This window comes from Pelophylax lessonae (assembly GCF_965119305.1).
Source record: "Pelophylax lessonae genome assembly, chromosome: 13".
Classification (NCBI taxonomy): Eukaryota; Metazoa; Chordata; class Amphibia; order Anura; family Ranidae; genus Pelophylax; species Pelophylax lessonae.
The window spans coordinates 179,603,233-179,617,464 of NC_138780.1; the positions used below are offsets into that span (position 1 = coordinate 179,603,233).

General features: G+C 45.7%; 1 protein-coding gene across 3 annotated transcripts in view; it reads left to right on the forward strand.

Moving 5' to 3' along the window:
- The window catches only part of TMEM63C (transmembrane protein 63C), a 50,665-nt gene that overhangs the window by 15,978 nt on the left and 20,455 nt on the right, over positions 1 to 14,232 (forward strand). For all 3 annotated transcript variants that reach the window (XM_082275633.1, XM_082275635.1, XM_082275634.1), the window contains 7 exons: positions 301 to 443; positions 529 to 580; positions 2,306 to 2,414; positions 2,548 to 2,621; positions 2,718 to 2,798; positions 2,879 to 2,999; positions 12,339 to 12,472. In XM_082275633.1, the coding sequence (XP_082131759.1) occupies positions 301 to 443; positions 529 to 580; positions 2,306 to 2,414; positions 2,548 to 2,621; positions 2,718 to 2,798; positions 2,879 to 2,999; positions 12,339 to 12,472 (714 nt within the window). The remainder of the gene's footprint in view (positions 1 to 300; positions 444 to 528; positions 581 to 2,305; positions 2,415 to 2,547; positions 2,622 to 2,717; positions 2,799 to 2,878; positions 3,000 to 12,338; positions 12,473 to 14,232) is intronic.

Consider the following 14,232-nt stretch of genomic DNA (forward strand, 5'->3'; position numbering starts at 1 on the left):
ATAGTCAGTTAGGGGGGTTTGGTGGACGGAGGTGGACAGGTGGGGTGGTTTAATCGAGGGGGGGGGGTGTTGGCTCTTGGGGCGGTTTGGTGGAGGATGGGCGGATAAGCATTTGGGGGGGCTTGGTGGATAAAGGTAGGCAGGTGGGGTGGTTTAATCGAGGGGGATGGGCTCTTGGGGCAGTTTAATGGAGAATAGGCTGATGAGCAGTTGGGGGGGGGGGGGGGGGGTTGGAAGAGAGAAAGTTCAGGGTGGATTGGTAAGTGATATCTCCCTCAGTTGTGTCTTGTCCCCCTACAGGGATGAGGAAATTCAGAGTAAGTGTGGAATGGATGCCATCATTTACCTGTCCTATCAGCGCCATCTTCTAGTGCTGACCTTACTCATCTGTGTCTTCTCCGTCTCCATCATTCTGCCAGTCAACTTCTCTGGGGATTTGCTGGGTGAGTGACCCCCCCCCCTTTCTTAAGCATTAACCCGTATTCTCTGGTATGTCCCAACCTAACAGTCTTCCCTCTGTGTCTGCAGGTGACAGTCCGGCTCAGTTTGGGCGAACCACCATCGTCAACGTTCCCACAAAGTGAGTACTCCATGTATTGGGGTGCAGTGGGGAATCAGTGTACATGCATTGGGGGGAACTGGGTATTCAGTGTACATACTGTACATTGGGCTGCAGTGGCCAATCAGTGTACATACTGTACATTGGGGTGCAATGGGTAGTCAGTGTAAATACATTGGGGTGCAGTGACTAGTCAGTGTTCATACACCGGGGGTGTAGTGATTAGTCACTGTAAATACATTGGGGTGCAGTGAGTAGTCAGTGTTCATACGTTGGGGTGTAGGGAGTAGTCAGTGGACCGACACTGGGTGTGTAGTGAATAATCAGTGTTAATACTTTGGGGTGTAGTGAGTAGTTAGTGTTTATACACTGGGGTGTAGTTAGTAGTCAGTATAAATACATTGGAGTTTAGTGAGTAGTTAATGTTCATTCATTGGGGCGCAGTAAGTAGTCAGTGTTCATACATTGGGGTGCAATTAGTAGTCAGTGTCCATACATTGGGTGCAGTGAGTAGTCAGCGTTCATACACTGGGGTGCAGTAAGTAGTCAGTGTAAATACATTGGGGTGCAGTGAGTAGTCAGTGTTCATACATTGGTGTGCAGTGAGTAGTCAGTGTTCATACATTGGGGTGAAGTGAGTAGTCAGTGTAAATACATTGGGGTGCAGTAAGTAGTCAGTGTAAATACATTGGGGTGCAGTGAGTAGTCAGTGTAAATACATTGGGGTGCAGTAAGTAGTCAGTGTTCATACATTGGGGTGCAGTGAGTAGTCAGTGTTTTTGCATTGGGATGTAGTGAATAATCAGTATTTATACATTTGGGTGTAGTAAGTAGTCAGTGGACATACTGTACATTGGGGTGCAATGAGTAGTCAGTGGACATACATTGGGGTGCAGAGAATAGTAAGAGTAAATAAATTGGGGTGCTGTAAGTAATCAGTTGACATACATTGGGGTGCAGTGAGTAGTCACTTGAAAGACACTGGGGTGCAGTGAGTAGTCAGCGGACACACAGTGGGGTGCAGTGGGTAGTCAGCGGACATACATTGGGGTGCGGAGGGTAGTCAGCGGACATAAATTGGGTGCAGTAAGTAGTCAGTGTAAATACATTGGGGTGCAGTGAGTAGTCAGTGTAAATACATTGGGGTGCAGTGAGTAGTCAGTGTAAATACATTGGGGTGCAGTGAGTAGTCATTGTTTTTGCATTGGGATGCAGTGAATAATCAGTATTTATACATTTGGGTGTAGCAAGTAGTCAGCGGACATACATTGGGGTGCAGTGGGTAGTCAGCGGACATACATTGGGGTGCAGTGGATAGTCAGCATACATGCATTGGGGTGCAGTGGGTAGTCAGCGGACATACATTGGGATGCAGTGGGTAGTCAGCGGACATATATTGGGGTGCAGTGGGTAGTCAGCGGACATACATTGGGGTGCACTGCAGTGGGTAGTCAGCGGACATACATTGGGGTGCACTGCAGTGGGTAGTCAGCGGACATACATTGGGGTGCAGTGGGTAGTCAGCGGACATACATTGGGGTGCAGTGGGTAGTCAGCGGACATACATTGGGATGCAGTGGGTAGTCAGCGGACATATATTGGGGTGCAGTGGGTAGTCAGCGGACATACATTGGGGTGCACTGCAGTGGGTAGTCAGCGGACATACATTGGGGTGCAGTGGGTAGTCAGCGGACATACATTGGGGTGCAGTAATGCTCTGTGACGCAGTGTTTGTCCTTCTCTTAGGGATCGGTTTCTCTGGCTGCACAGTATCTTCGCTCTGCTCTATTTCCTGCTGACCGTCATCTGTATGCGCCATCACTCAGCCTCATTACACTACCGGGAGGATGATAAGGTAAGAGGGGGGGGGGTGACACCATTATTAGGGTTCGGGGACCCTGGCACAGAGCAAGGACCATCACCTCCTGTGTCGCTGTACAAGATCTACCCACCTGCCTGTGACTGGTCCCATTTCTTTGTTTTCCTAGGTGGTGCGAACACTAATGGTGACCCAAATCCCGCAAGAAATCTCAGACTCCTCCCTTATCACCAAACATTTCCAGTAAGTAGCTTCTCCCCTTCCCTAAAATAAATGACAGGCCCTGTTGGACTTATTTTGCCTCCTCATTCTTACCCCGGCTGTATGTTCTTGTCACAGTGAGGCGTACCCCAGCTGTACGGTCACCGATGTCCAGTTCTGTTATGACGTCCGGCGGCTGATGAAACTGGACACAGAAAGGTGAGAAATCGCTCCCATCATCCCTTTCACCATCCTCACTCCTTCTATACAAGTCACCCGTCTTCTCTGCTCCTCCCCAGACGGCGTGCCATGAAAGGACGCATGTACTTCGCTGGACAGTCTCAGAAAGAGGGGAAGATCTTTATAAAAACTCACCCGTGTGCCCGGCTCTGCCCCTGCGACTGCTGCGGCTTCCAGACTGTGAGTGCACCAGTGATAATAAATCAGAGAGTGAATGAGCCGATCGATGCAAAAACAGAGCCGCCATTGCTGTTCCCTGCCTTTAAAGTATAACTAAGGGTAAAACTTTTTTTTTCTAGTTTTGGATGGAGTGGAAAGGGATTTGAACCCCTGTCTCTTTTTATTGCTGTCTGTGCCCCTGTTAAGGAGATTCTCCCTATCTTTCAGTCCTGTTTACCATTATCATTGAAAGTGAATGAAAATCCCAAATGTTGGGTTGTCCCCAAAAATCTAAAATGGTAAATCTTCCAATGGGGACACTAGTTCTGGTGATTTGGAGTTCCCCAAGGGACTTCCATAATTTAAAGGGATTTTCTGTCACTTCCTGTTTGGTTATGGGAAAGGAAGTGAAAGGAAATCTCTGCAATGGGACACAGATGGGGAAAAAATAATCTGGCAGGGGTTATAATCCCCCCCTTACTCTATCCAAAATGACACAGATGACAAAAAAATTACTTTATCCAAAATAAAGGAAGAAACGTTTTACCTATAGTTCTACTTTAATACTTTCTAGGTTGTTGATAGTGGTGCAGCAAAAGGAGAATTTCGGTACCGAAACCAAAAATTCCGGATGCACAAACGGAAACTGAAATTGACGTTTAAAAAAAAAATACATATATTGTTGAACTACTTGTATTATATTCAACTTTTTAATTTAATATCATGAATTTAAATGACTATGAATTTATCGGCCATTATCGGCACCTTTTTGAAGCGGTGTTAAAAGTCCTGCTTGCTGCATTTTTAGTGCATATTTTGCAAAATGCACCTCCCATTGAAATGCATTGAAAACGCAGCAAGAACGCATCAACAATGCACCCGTGTTGCGTTTTTGGTGCATTTTTTTGAGTCCTATGATCTATAAAAAAGACATCATAAGCAAGATAAAATTGTGGCCAGATCTTTGAAGTTGTCTGCGCCATTATCAGCAATATTTTTTTTTTTTCGGCACAACGCTGAAAACCCTATTTTGAGCTGATAATTTTCAGCGGCAGAAATTTCGGTGCATCATTCGTTGAACTGGAACAACTTTGGGGGAATTGAGAGGAACATTCTTATCTGGATACTAAGCAAAATGAGCGACCTGGGCAGGCTAGCCATTCCTGTTACGAATGTAGATATTGACTTTTTGTGAAGTCAGAAACTAAGCCCTCCCCTCTGTCTAACCACTCCCCCTGCCTGCTGAGAAGAGTATCACAGGACTGTCCCAGAATGGGCGGAGCTGTCTATTCCTTCAGGGTTGTGATTGACAGGTGTTTTGTCACCCAGCGCGGGTGTATTTGGGTCTCTGGGGACAGGCTGGAGCTGAGCTTCGGATTATACTCTGTAATGCTTCTGTCAATGTTGGTTTCAGGGAAGGGTTTGCTTTAGAGCCAATTTGTTTAGTTATAGATGAAGTAGGGTGGGGCTATAGTCCCTGTGAGATTACTCATCGCAGTCTGTGTACCATTGGGGAGATTTATAGACAGTGGGGATGAATTACTAAACCTGGAGAGTGTAAAATCTGGGATAGCTGTCCATGGGAGCCAATCAGCTTCTAACGTCAGCTGTGACAAATAAATCTGGAAGCTGATTGGCTCCCATGGACAACTGCACCAGATTTGCACTCTCCAGTTTTACACGGGCTTTCTGATCCGATCCGCCTGTCAGTTTTTCAGGCGGATCTGATCAGATGCTCCATGCATCCCTATGGGGCAGCGGATGTCAGCGGAGACATCTCCACTGACACCCGCTGCTATCCGATCCGATCCTGTCCATGAAATCCGGACGGATGGAAACCCTATCTTTCGGATTCGGATCAGATAGGATCGGATGCTCCATGCAGCCCTTTGGAGCGGCGGATGTCAGTGGAGACATCTCTTCTGACCCCCGCTGCTATCCGATCCGGTCCTGTCCGTTAAATCCGGACGGATGGAAACCCTGTTTTTTCGGATTCGGATCGGAAAGGATCGGATGAGAAAGGATAGGCAGTCGCAGGGCCAGGACAAGGGGTGGGCAGAAGGGACAGCTGTCCTGGGAACTGTGGTATCATGTGAGGTTGAGGTGGAGGTGGGGGGGGGGGGTTGGGAGTCAGCAGGGGTAAAGATTAATCTAGGAGAGGAAATTTGATAGGGGGTGATTTGGGGGGAAGATGATTTGTGCTAGGACTCGGAGTGGGGATTTTCTGGGGGAAGGGTTATTTGTGCAAGTAGGGATGTTTGGGGGGGGGGGGGGGGAGTGGATTTGGAGTGGGAGGGGAAGAGGATGTGCATTCTGAGGGGAAATTTGAGGGGTAGAGGATTTGTGCCAGGGAAAGTGATTTTTTTGGGTGGGTTTGTGCTATGGGGATTCGAGGAGTTATTAGGATTTGACCTGGGGTGGGGGGCAAAGATTTGTGCCGGGAGGGGGGATTTCAGCAGGGGATGGATTTGTGATTTGGGAGGAGGGGAAATATATGCTTAGCGGGAAAGCATACATTAGTGCTCATTTCATTTTTTTTTTTGGGTGGGGGGAATTTTTGCTGACACATAATGCTCATACATCGGGGGGGGGGGGGGGGGGTCATGGGTATGCCCACCCTGGGCTCTAGATGACCTTGTCCCGGCACTGGGCGGTCCGTTCTTATCCGATCCCCCCCATAAAGGAGAGCGTGGATCTGACAGCTCCGTCTCTGCACACAGAGCGGAGATGGAGCTGTCATCCGCCTGCTCAGCGGGGATCGGCGGATCGATCCCCCGCTGAGCAGAACGGACTCCGTCGGGCGCACCGCCCATGTGAAAGGAGCCTAACTCAATCCCTTGCTGTCCTAGAGATGCATCAGGAGTTTGCCCCATTCACACCTGAGCTGAGTGATTTGCCTGGGTCTAATGGACCCAGCGGGACCCATGGTAGGGCCAGCCCTGTGTGTATGCAAGCGCAGGTGTGCAGAGAAACGCATGCAGCATGGACTCCAGCAACCAAACACCAGCTCAGGTGCACTGAATGAGGTTCTGACGTCTCAAGTTAGAGAACTCCTCAGCCCCAGAAGACCATTAGAAGGGTCTCCCAGCCTTGGTGGTGCATTTAGCAGCCTAAGATGTGGGATTGGCTGAACCCAGACGGACACCCGACACAGTCGGCAGGTAGGGGCTTATCACAACATCACCGTCTTGTGGGGGTAGATCTTGAAGACAAAAAGGAGAATGGGGGAGGTTGCTCTCAGTCAGACCTTTATAGATTCAAACAGGTCCTGTGGGTGGATATAGGGGCGGAGCTTTATCACATGTATGCTGCCCTGTTGGTGTCAGGAAAGTGGATGTAAACTTCAGACATGAAATAATCCCTCTATAGTGTGTACTTGTCTCAATCCACAGCACTAAGTGTCATTTCTGTCTGCTGCTTTGTTCCTCTGCTATCAGCATGAATCACTTCTGGCAAGTTTTCTTCATGCCAAGAGAATAATGGTGACAGAGGAGGGATCTCCAGCACACAGCCTGTGATTGACAGCCTCAGCTCTGTTCCTGTGTGCTGTGTGAAGGGGGGTGGATTCCCTTCCCTCCAATCAGCTCTCACTGAGCTCTGCACAGTGTAACTTCTGTTCCCTACCCCCTACTTTCTGGAAGTTCAGAGAAACTGTATAAATGTTGCACTTTGAATGGCTGTAGAGGAGAGATGGCTGCAGATAAACAGATACAACTTATTTTTGAGGATTTGTTTAATCTCTGTGTATCACCTGAGGCCAGTCACTTCACTGGGTATATGTGAGGGTTTACAACCACTTTAAAAGTCTATGGGGCCAAAAATCTGCAATACAGTTCTAACCCCACCCCCTAAGAATACACAGATCAGTGCGTGCAGCCATTGGCTAAAAGCGCTGGTCTTCCAGCAAGACAGTTTGCAGAAGCTGGTCAGTAGATCGCCTTCTGTTGATCAGATGGCAGTATATTGTGTTGACAATCGGCCGTTTCCTGCTGAACGGTATGTGTGTACCAGGTCTGTCTATAAAATGAAAGAGATCCCCTCTTAGGCCTCGTTCAGCACACAGCATACACCTGTGTGAGGGCCGTGTTTGCCCATGCAGGCAGTCCCATGCAGGTCATTTGGGACACAGTGACTAAAGGCACACAGTTGTACCCTGGTGTACGCTGTAGTACCCCCGTGTGAAGGAGGCCATCTTTACCATTTTGGATTTCCCATCACTTTCAGTCCTGATGAATGAGCAACAGAAGCCTGACAGAGGCTCTAATCCATCACTTTCTATCCAAAGCAAACAAAAAATGTTCTGGCTGTGCATAAACTTTTATGGTGGCCATACACTAGACAAAAAATCGTTTTCTCTGACAGTTCGTTGGTTTATCGTCCAGTTAATGGGCACAGATTGAAAATTGATTGTGACATTTTTGAGCCAAAAAATCGAAGGAAAACTTCTGCCGAATAGACGATAAATTGAAAGGTTAATGTGTTTCTCGCCCAAACAGTCTGCACTAGGAATACGTGACAAAACAAACTAAAAACTGATTCCTTTATGTCCGATGAACAATTTATCGATCAACGTTCAGTCATTACATAATGGCAAGATCTTTTGCTCTCACAACCATGTGTTAGTTTTTTCTAAAATGCGTTTGAACGATTTTTGGACAGGTGTATGGCTGGCATAAGTCTTCTTCCTGGTAACAGAATAGACACGCCCCTTCCGCCATTTATCAACTTGTGTCACTCTTTAATGTAATCAAATCTAGTGTGTTTACTGCCACCTTGTGGTGTCTTTACATATTGCAGGTATCTTCACCCTAATGATGTATTAACCACTTCTGGACCAGAAGGATTTGCCCCATTAATGACCAGGCCATATTTTGCGATTCGGCACTGCGTTACTTTACCGGACAATTGCGTGATCGTGCGACGCTGTACCCAAATAAAATTGATGCCCTTTTTTCCCACAAATAGAGCTTTCTTTTGATGGTATTTGATCACCTCTGCAATTTTTATTTTTTGCGCTATAAACAAAAAAAATAGCGACAATTCTGATAAAAAAAAAAAAAAAACAATATTTTTCACATTCTGCTATATATTCCCAAAAACAAAAAAATGTAAAAATCTAAATTTTTTAACATTTTAGGCCAATTTGTTTTCTGCTACATATTTTTGGTTAAAAAAAATCGCAATAAGGGTATTTTGATTGGGATGCCCTTAAGCTATCGCGTCTACTAACTATGGGAAAGATTTGTCATTTTTATTGTTTTTTTATTTGTTTTTTTTTACTAGTAATGGCGGCGATCTGCTAAAAATATTCACTGTTACTGTAATAATGACACTAGCGGGGAAGGGGTTAACACTGTGGGTGATCAAGGGGTTAAATGTGTACCTATGGGTCTGTTTCTAACTATGGGGGGCGTGGCTTGTGAAATGATCATAGAGACATGTGATCCTATAGAGAAGGATCACATGGGCTCTGTGATCATTCCAGGGAGAAGAACAGTCAGATGTCTTTACAACAGCTGACTGCTCTTCTCTCTCAGCGGGGAGCGATCACGGGTGTCAGACGGCAATCTGAGCTGCCTGCCCGCTGTATCGGCTTCCCCACTGCCCAGTAGGGGCGGGAGCGCTCGCCCCCTAGACGCCTGCGTGCGACCAACGTATACCTACGGCGGTTTGCACAGGAGCTGCTGCAGCGGTCATAAAGTGGTTAAAGTATATAAAGGCAAAACCTTCTTTTCGTCTTGAACAGAATGGAGAGGGATCAGAACCCCTGTCAGTTTTTTTATTGCTTTCTGTGCCTCCGTTAGGGAGATTCCCCCTCTCTATTTTTCCTGTTTACCATTATCATTGAAAGTGAAGGTAAAACAAAAACCCAACATTTGGGTTGTCCCCAGAAAACTAATAGAGGGGAAATCTTCCAATGGGGACACTAGTTCTGGTGACCTGGGGGGTCCCCAAAGAATTCCCTTATTTGCAGAGATTTTCTCTCACTTCCTGTTTGGCTATGGGACAGGAAGTGAAGGGAAATCTCCACAATGGGACACAGATGGGGAAAAAATAATCTGGCAGGAGTTATAATCCCCCCTTACTCTATCCAAAATGAAGAAAAAAATGTTTTGCCTATAGTTCTACTTTAATTTTATTTATTGTATATAGAACACTGAGCCTTCAGATTAGTCTCTGCACCGGAGGAGCTTATATTCTAATGTCCCCACCACACACTATTATTATCATACATTAGTATAGCTCTGACATATTCTGTACAGAGAACACTGAGCTAAGCAAATCAGTCTCTGCACCAGTGGAGCTTACACTCTAATATCTCCACCAGTCACACACTATTATTATGATGCATTTAAATAGCTCTGACATATTCCACAGTGCTGTACAAAGAAGACTGAGCCAGTCACATTAAGTCTCTTCACCAGAGGAGCTTACACTTTAACGTTCTCATGATAACATGGACATGGTAAGCTCCCGGCTTACGTTGCCCCATGCCTAAAAATGCTTTGGCAGTGGCGAGGAAATTAATTCTCTTCCTAGGAAGTCCCTGGAGAGGAGGGTTGTTGAATCGGCCTTTAGGGAGCCACTGGCCTTGAGGGATTGTGCAGGCCCTGTTATGAGGGAGGGTCTGCGTTTGATTAATCTGGAGAGACTCCCTTTAAAGTTTCAGGATTTGGCCTTGCTCGTGGTTCCATGGCAGACTACGTGAAGGGCAACTTGAAGCATCGCTCTGCAGAGAACCATGGTTGTCCAAAAGTTGAGTGCCGCGGTGTGGAGGAGACGATGGACCATTTCTTGCATCAGTGCCCCTTCAATATAGAAGTCTATAAGCGGGTGGGTGGGGCTCTGGGTATCCCTTTCCTTCCATGCTGAAGTTATGCGGAGTGGTCATACGGGTCTTTTGAGACACATTGGGATTTTGATTTTGAGACACTTTTTCTAGTTAGGTTAGTAGTCTGTTACTTCACGTGGAATGCACGGTGTCAGGTTTCCACTAAAAAAAAAAGTCCTTCCTGTCGTGGTGGTGGTGCACAACATTCTGGGCGAGGTTGGGAAGACTCGGGGTCTTGAGAAGGACAGGTGGCAGCCGGGGACCTGGACAAAGGCGTGGAGGAATGTAAGGTCCCTGTAGCTGCTGTCTGTCAGTCTCTGGGTGTGCGGCTTTTTGTTCTGTCCTTTCATGTCCCCCCTGGATTTTTTATAGGATTGGATTTTTGGAAAAAATGTGTGATCATTTCTTAGCCTGGGGGGGGGGGGGGTTTAGGTGGAGGTTAGGGATTTGTTTAGTTTAGTCATGATAATATTTAGAAAATGTGTCTTGGTTGGCTTATTTAATTTTCTTTATGTTTTTTTTTTTTCTGCCAAAAAAGCAATTTTCCGTTTCTATGCTGATGTAAGCAATTTTATGTGTGTGTTTGTGTATATACATATTATATAATATATATATTTTTTATGTAAATATGTTTTTATTATGTTTGTAAGATTTTTAATAAACAAAAATTGACACTTTAATGTTCTCAGCACAGTCACACACTGTTGTCATTATAATACATTTTTACAGCTCTGACATATTCTGCAGTGTTGTACTGAGAACACTGAGCCATTCACTTCAGTCTTTACCAAAAGAGCTCACACTCTAATGTCCTTCCAGTTGTACACTATTATTATACATTTTTAAAGCTCTGACTTGTTCCAGCAGATTTTCTTACATCTGTATCTTGTTTTCATGTGTAGGGATAACATTGTAAATTGATATAAAATGATTGTAAAAACTGACATACACTATATTACCAAAAGTATTGGGACGCCTGCCTTTACACACACATGAACTTTAATGGCATCCCAGTCTTAGTCCGTAGGGTTCAATATTGAGTTGGCCCACCCTTTGCAGCTATAACAGCTTCAACTCTTCTGGGAAGGCTGTCCACAAGGTTTAGGAGTGTGTCTATGGGAATGTTTCACCATTCTTACAGAAGCTCATTTGTGAGGTCAGGCACTGATGTTGGACGAGAAGGCCTGGCTCGCAGTCTCCGCTCTAAGTCATCCCAAAGGTGTTCTATCAGGTTGAGGTCAGGACTCTGTGAAGGCCAGCCAAGTTCCTCCTCCCCAAACTCGCTCATCCGTGTCTTTATGGACCTTGCTTTGTGCACTGGTCCAAATCATTTGGTGGAGGGGGGATTATGGTGTGGAGTTGTTTTTCAGGGGTTGGAATCGACCCTGTAACAGACCCTTACCTTTGACAGAGAATATTTGTGCTTACCTGGTTCATGTGTGTGAAGGATTTCCCAGCAACCATTTGGTTATGTACTCTCCCTGCTATCATATCTCTCTTTGCACTGTGAGCCCCAGGAAGTGACTCCTTATATGGACATTCCATGAAGTCAAGGTATGGCCAGCCTAGAGACGGAATGTCTGCTGATTAACGATGCGCTTTTGTCTACATTATGTTGATTTGGGCTGAGGCAGCTTTTGTTAAGTGTGGTAATGACCCTACCTATTTGTCTGGGTGGATGTCGGGCCATTGTTTAAGTAGTGTCTGATATACTCCCCAGGTGTATAAAAGCCTGTATTCATGTTTCGATCAACAGTTTTTTTTTCTTGACCCTTCAAAACGTAGCTTCGTCTCGTTCCTGGAGGGGGGATTTTACTGTATTATTACCTGGTCGTTCAACAGCTGAACCTGACTCTCCTCTTGGATCTTATTATTGGGATTATACTACTCCATTACTACACAGGGACTTGCTGGGAAAAAGGACGTCTCCAACGGCTGATACCCTCTCACCACCTGGGTAGTCGTTACAGACCCCTTAGTTCCAGTAAAGGGAACTCTTAAGGCATCCACATACCAAGACATTTTGGACAATTTCATGCTCCCAACTTTGTGGGAACAGTTTGGGGATGGCCCCTTCCTGTTCCTACATGGCTGCGCACCAGTGCACAAAGCAAGGTCCATAAAGACATGGATAAGTGAGTTTGGGGTGGAGGAACTTGGCTGGCCTGCACAAAGTCCTGACCTCAACCCGATAGAACACCTTTGGGATGAATTAGAGCAGAGACTGCGAGCCAGGCCTTCTCATCCAACATCAGTAGCTGACCTCACAAATGTGCTTCTGGAAGAATGGTCAAACATTCCCATAGACACTCCTAAACCTTGTGGACAGCATTCCCAGAAGAGTTGAAGCTGTTATAGCTGCAAAGCGTGGGCCAACTCAATATTGAACCCTACGGACTAAGACTGGGAAGCCATTAAAGTTCATGTGCGTGTAAAGGCCGGCGTCCCAATACTTCTGGTAATATAGTGTATGTTATTCCATATTTGTCCTCTATAAACATATTGTACTTCCCTGTGTTTTCCACCAGGTGGAGGCAGAGCAGTATTATGCTGAGCTGGAGGAGAAACTGACTGATGAGTTTACAGCCGAGAGGAATCGAATCCCCCTGAAGAGACTGGGGGCAGCATTTGTCACCTTCCAGGACGAGAGGATGACTGCAGTGTGAGTGGCAGAGATCAGAATTGCCCAAATTACCGGCTTCATGTATTTTCTATATTATACTTTGCGCCTGGTAGGAAAATTCCATCTCAAATAGTTTGTCTTCTGCATCTTTATGTATTCAGCAAACATTTTACCGCTTACATCAGTCTAGGTACCAGAGGAGCTTGCACTCTAATGTCCCCACAACAGTCACATACTATAATTATTATTATACATGTATATAGCTCTGACATATACTGCAGTGCTGTACATGAGCCAATCAAATCAGTCTCTGTACCAGAGGAGCTTACACCTTATGTCCCCTCCACAGTCATACACTGTTATTACCACTTTAAGAACTGAAGTATTTGCCCCCTTCCTGACCAGGCCCTTTTTTTGAGATTCGGCACTGCGTTACTTTAACGGACGATTGCGCGGTCGTGCGACGCCGTACACAAATAAAATTGACGTCCTTTTTTCCTACAAACAGAGCTTTCTTTTGGTGGTATTTGATCACCTGTGCGATTTTTTATTTTTTGCGCTATAAACAAAAAAAGAGCAACAATTTTGAAATATTTTTCACATTCTGCTATATTAAATTCTCAAAAAAAAAGAAATTTAAAAATCAAAAGTTTTTTAGGCCAATTTGTTTTCTGCTACATATTTTTGGTAAAAAAATTTGCAATAAGCGTATTTTGATTGGATTGCGTAAAAGTTATTGCGTCTACAAACTACGGGAAAGATTTATGTCATTTTTATTGTTTTTGTTTTTTTTTTACTTGTAATGGCGGCGATCTGCGATTTTTAGCGGGACTGCGACATTGCGGCAGACAGATCGGACCCCTAACTGACATTTTTGACACTTTTGGCGGTACCAGTGACAGTAATCAGTGCTAAAAATATGCACTGTTACTGTAATAATGCCATTGACAGGGAAGGGGTTAACCCTGTGGGTGATCAAGGGGTTAAATGTGAGCCTAGGGGAGTGATTCTAACTGTGGTTTCTGAAATGACCATAGAGACATGTGATCCTATATAGAAGGATCACATGAGCTCTGTGATCATTCCAGGGAGAAGAACGGTCAGATGTGTTTACAACAGCCGACCGTTCTTCTCTCTCAGCGGGGAGTGATTGTGGGTGGCCGACGGCAATCGGAGCCGCCTGACCCATGCATTAGCTTCCCTGCTGCTGAATGGGGGCGGGAGCGCGCCGGCGGCGGCGCGCGCTCGCCCCCTAGCTTTCCGAGCGTGACCGACGTAGGTCTACGTCGGTTTGCGCAGGAGAGCCACCCTGCCGCAGTAAAAAGGCGGCGGGTGGTCGGGAAGCGGTTAATAACGCATATAACACAGCGCTGTACAGAGAGCACTGATCTAGTCACATCGGCTTGCACTCTGATGTCCCACCACAGTCACACACTATTATTATTATTATTAATTTTATACATTTTATAGCTCTGACATATACCGCAGTGCTGTACAGAGAACACTGGGAGGTTCTCATTAGTCTGCACCAAAGGAGCTTACAATCGAATTTCCCACCACAGTCATACACTAATATCATTATAATATATTTAAGGTGATTGTAAAGGTTCCTGCTTTTTTTTTTTAAAATAACAAACATGTCATACTTTCCTGCTCTGTGCAAGGGTTTTGCACAGAGCAGCCCCGATCCTCCTTTTCTGGGGTGCCCCGGTGGCACTCCAGGCTCCTCCTCTTCATTGGGCATAGGACTCGGCCCCGCCCCCAGCTCCAGTGTCACTGAAATTGATTGACAGCAGCAG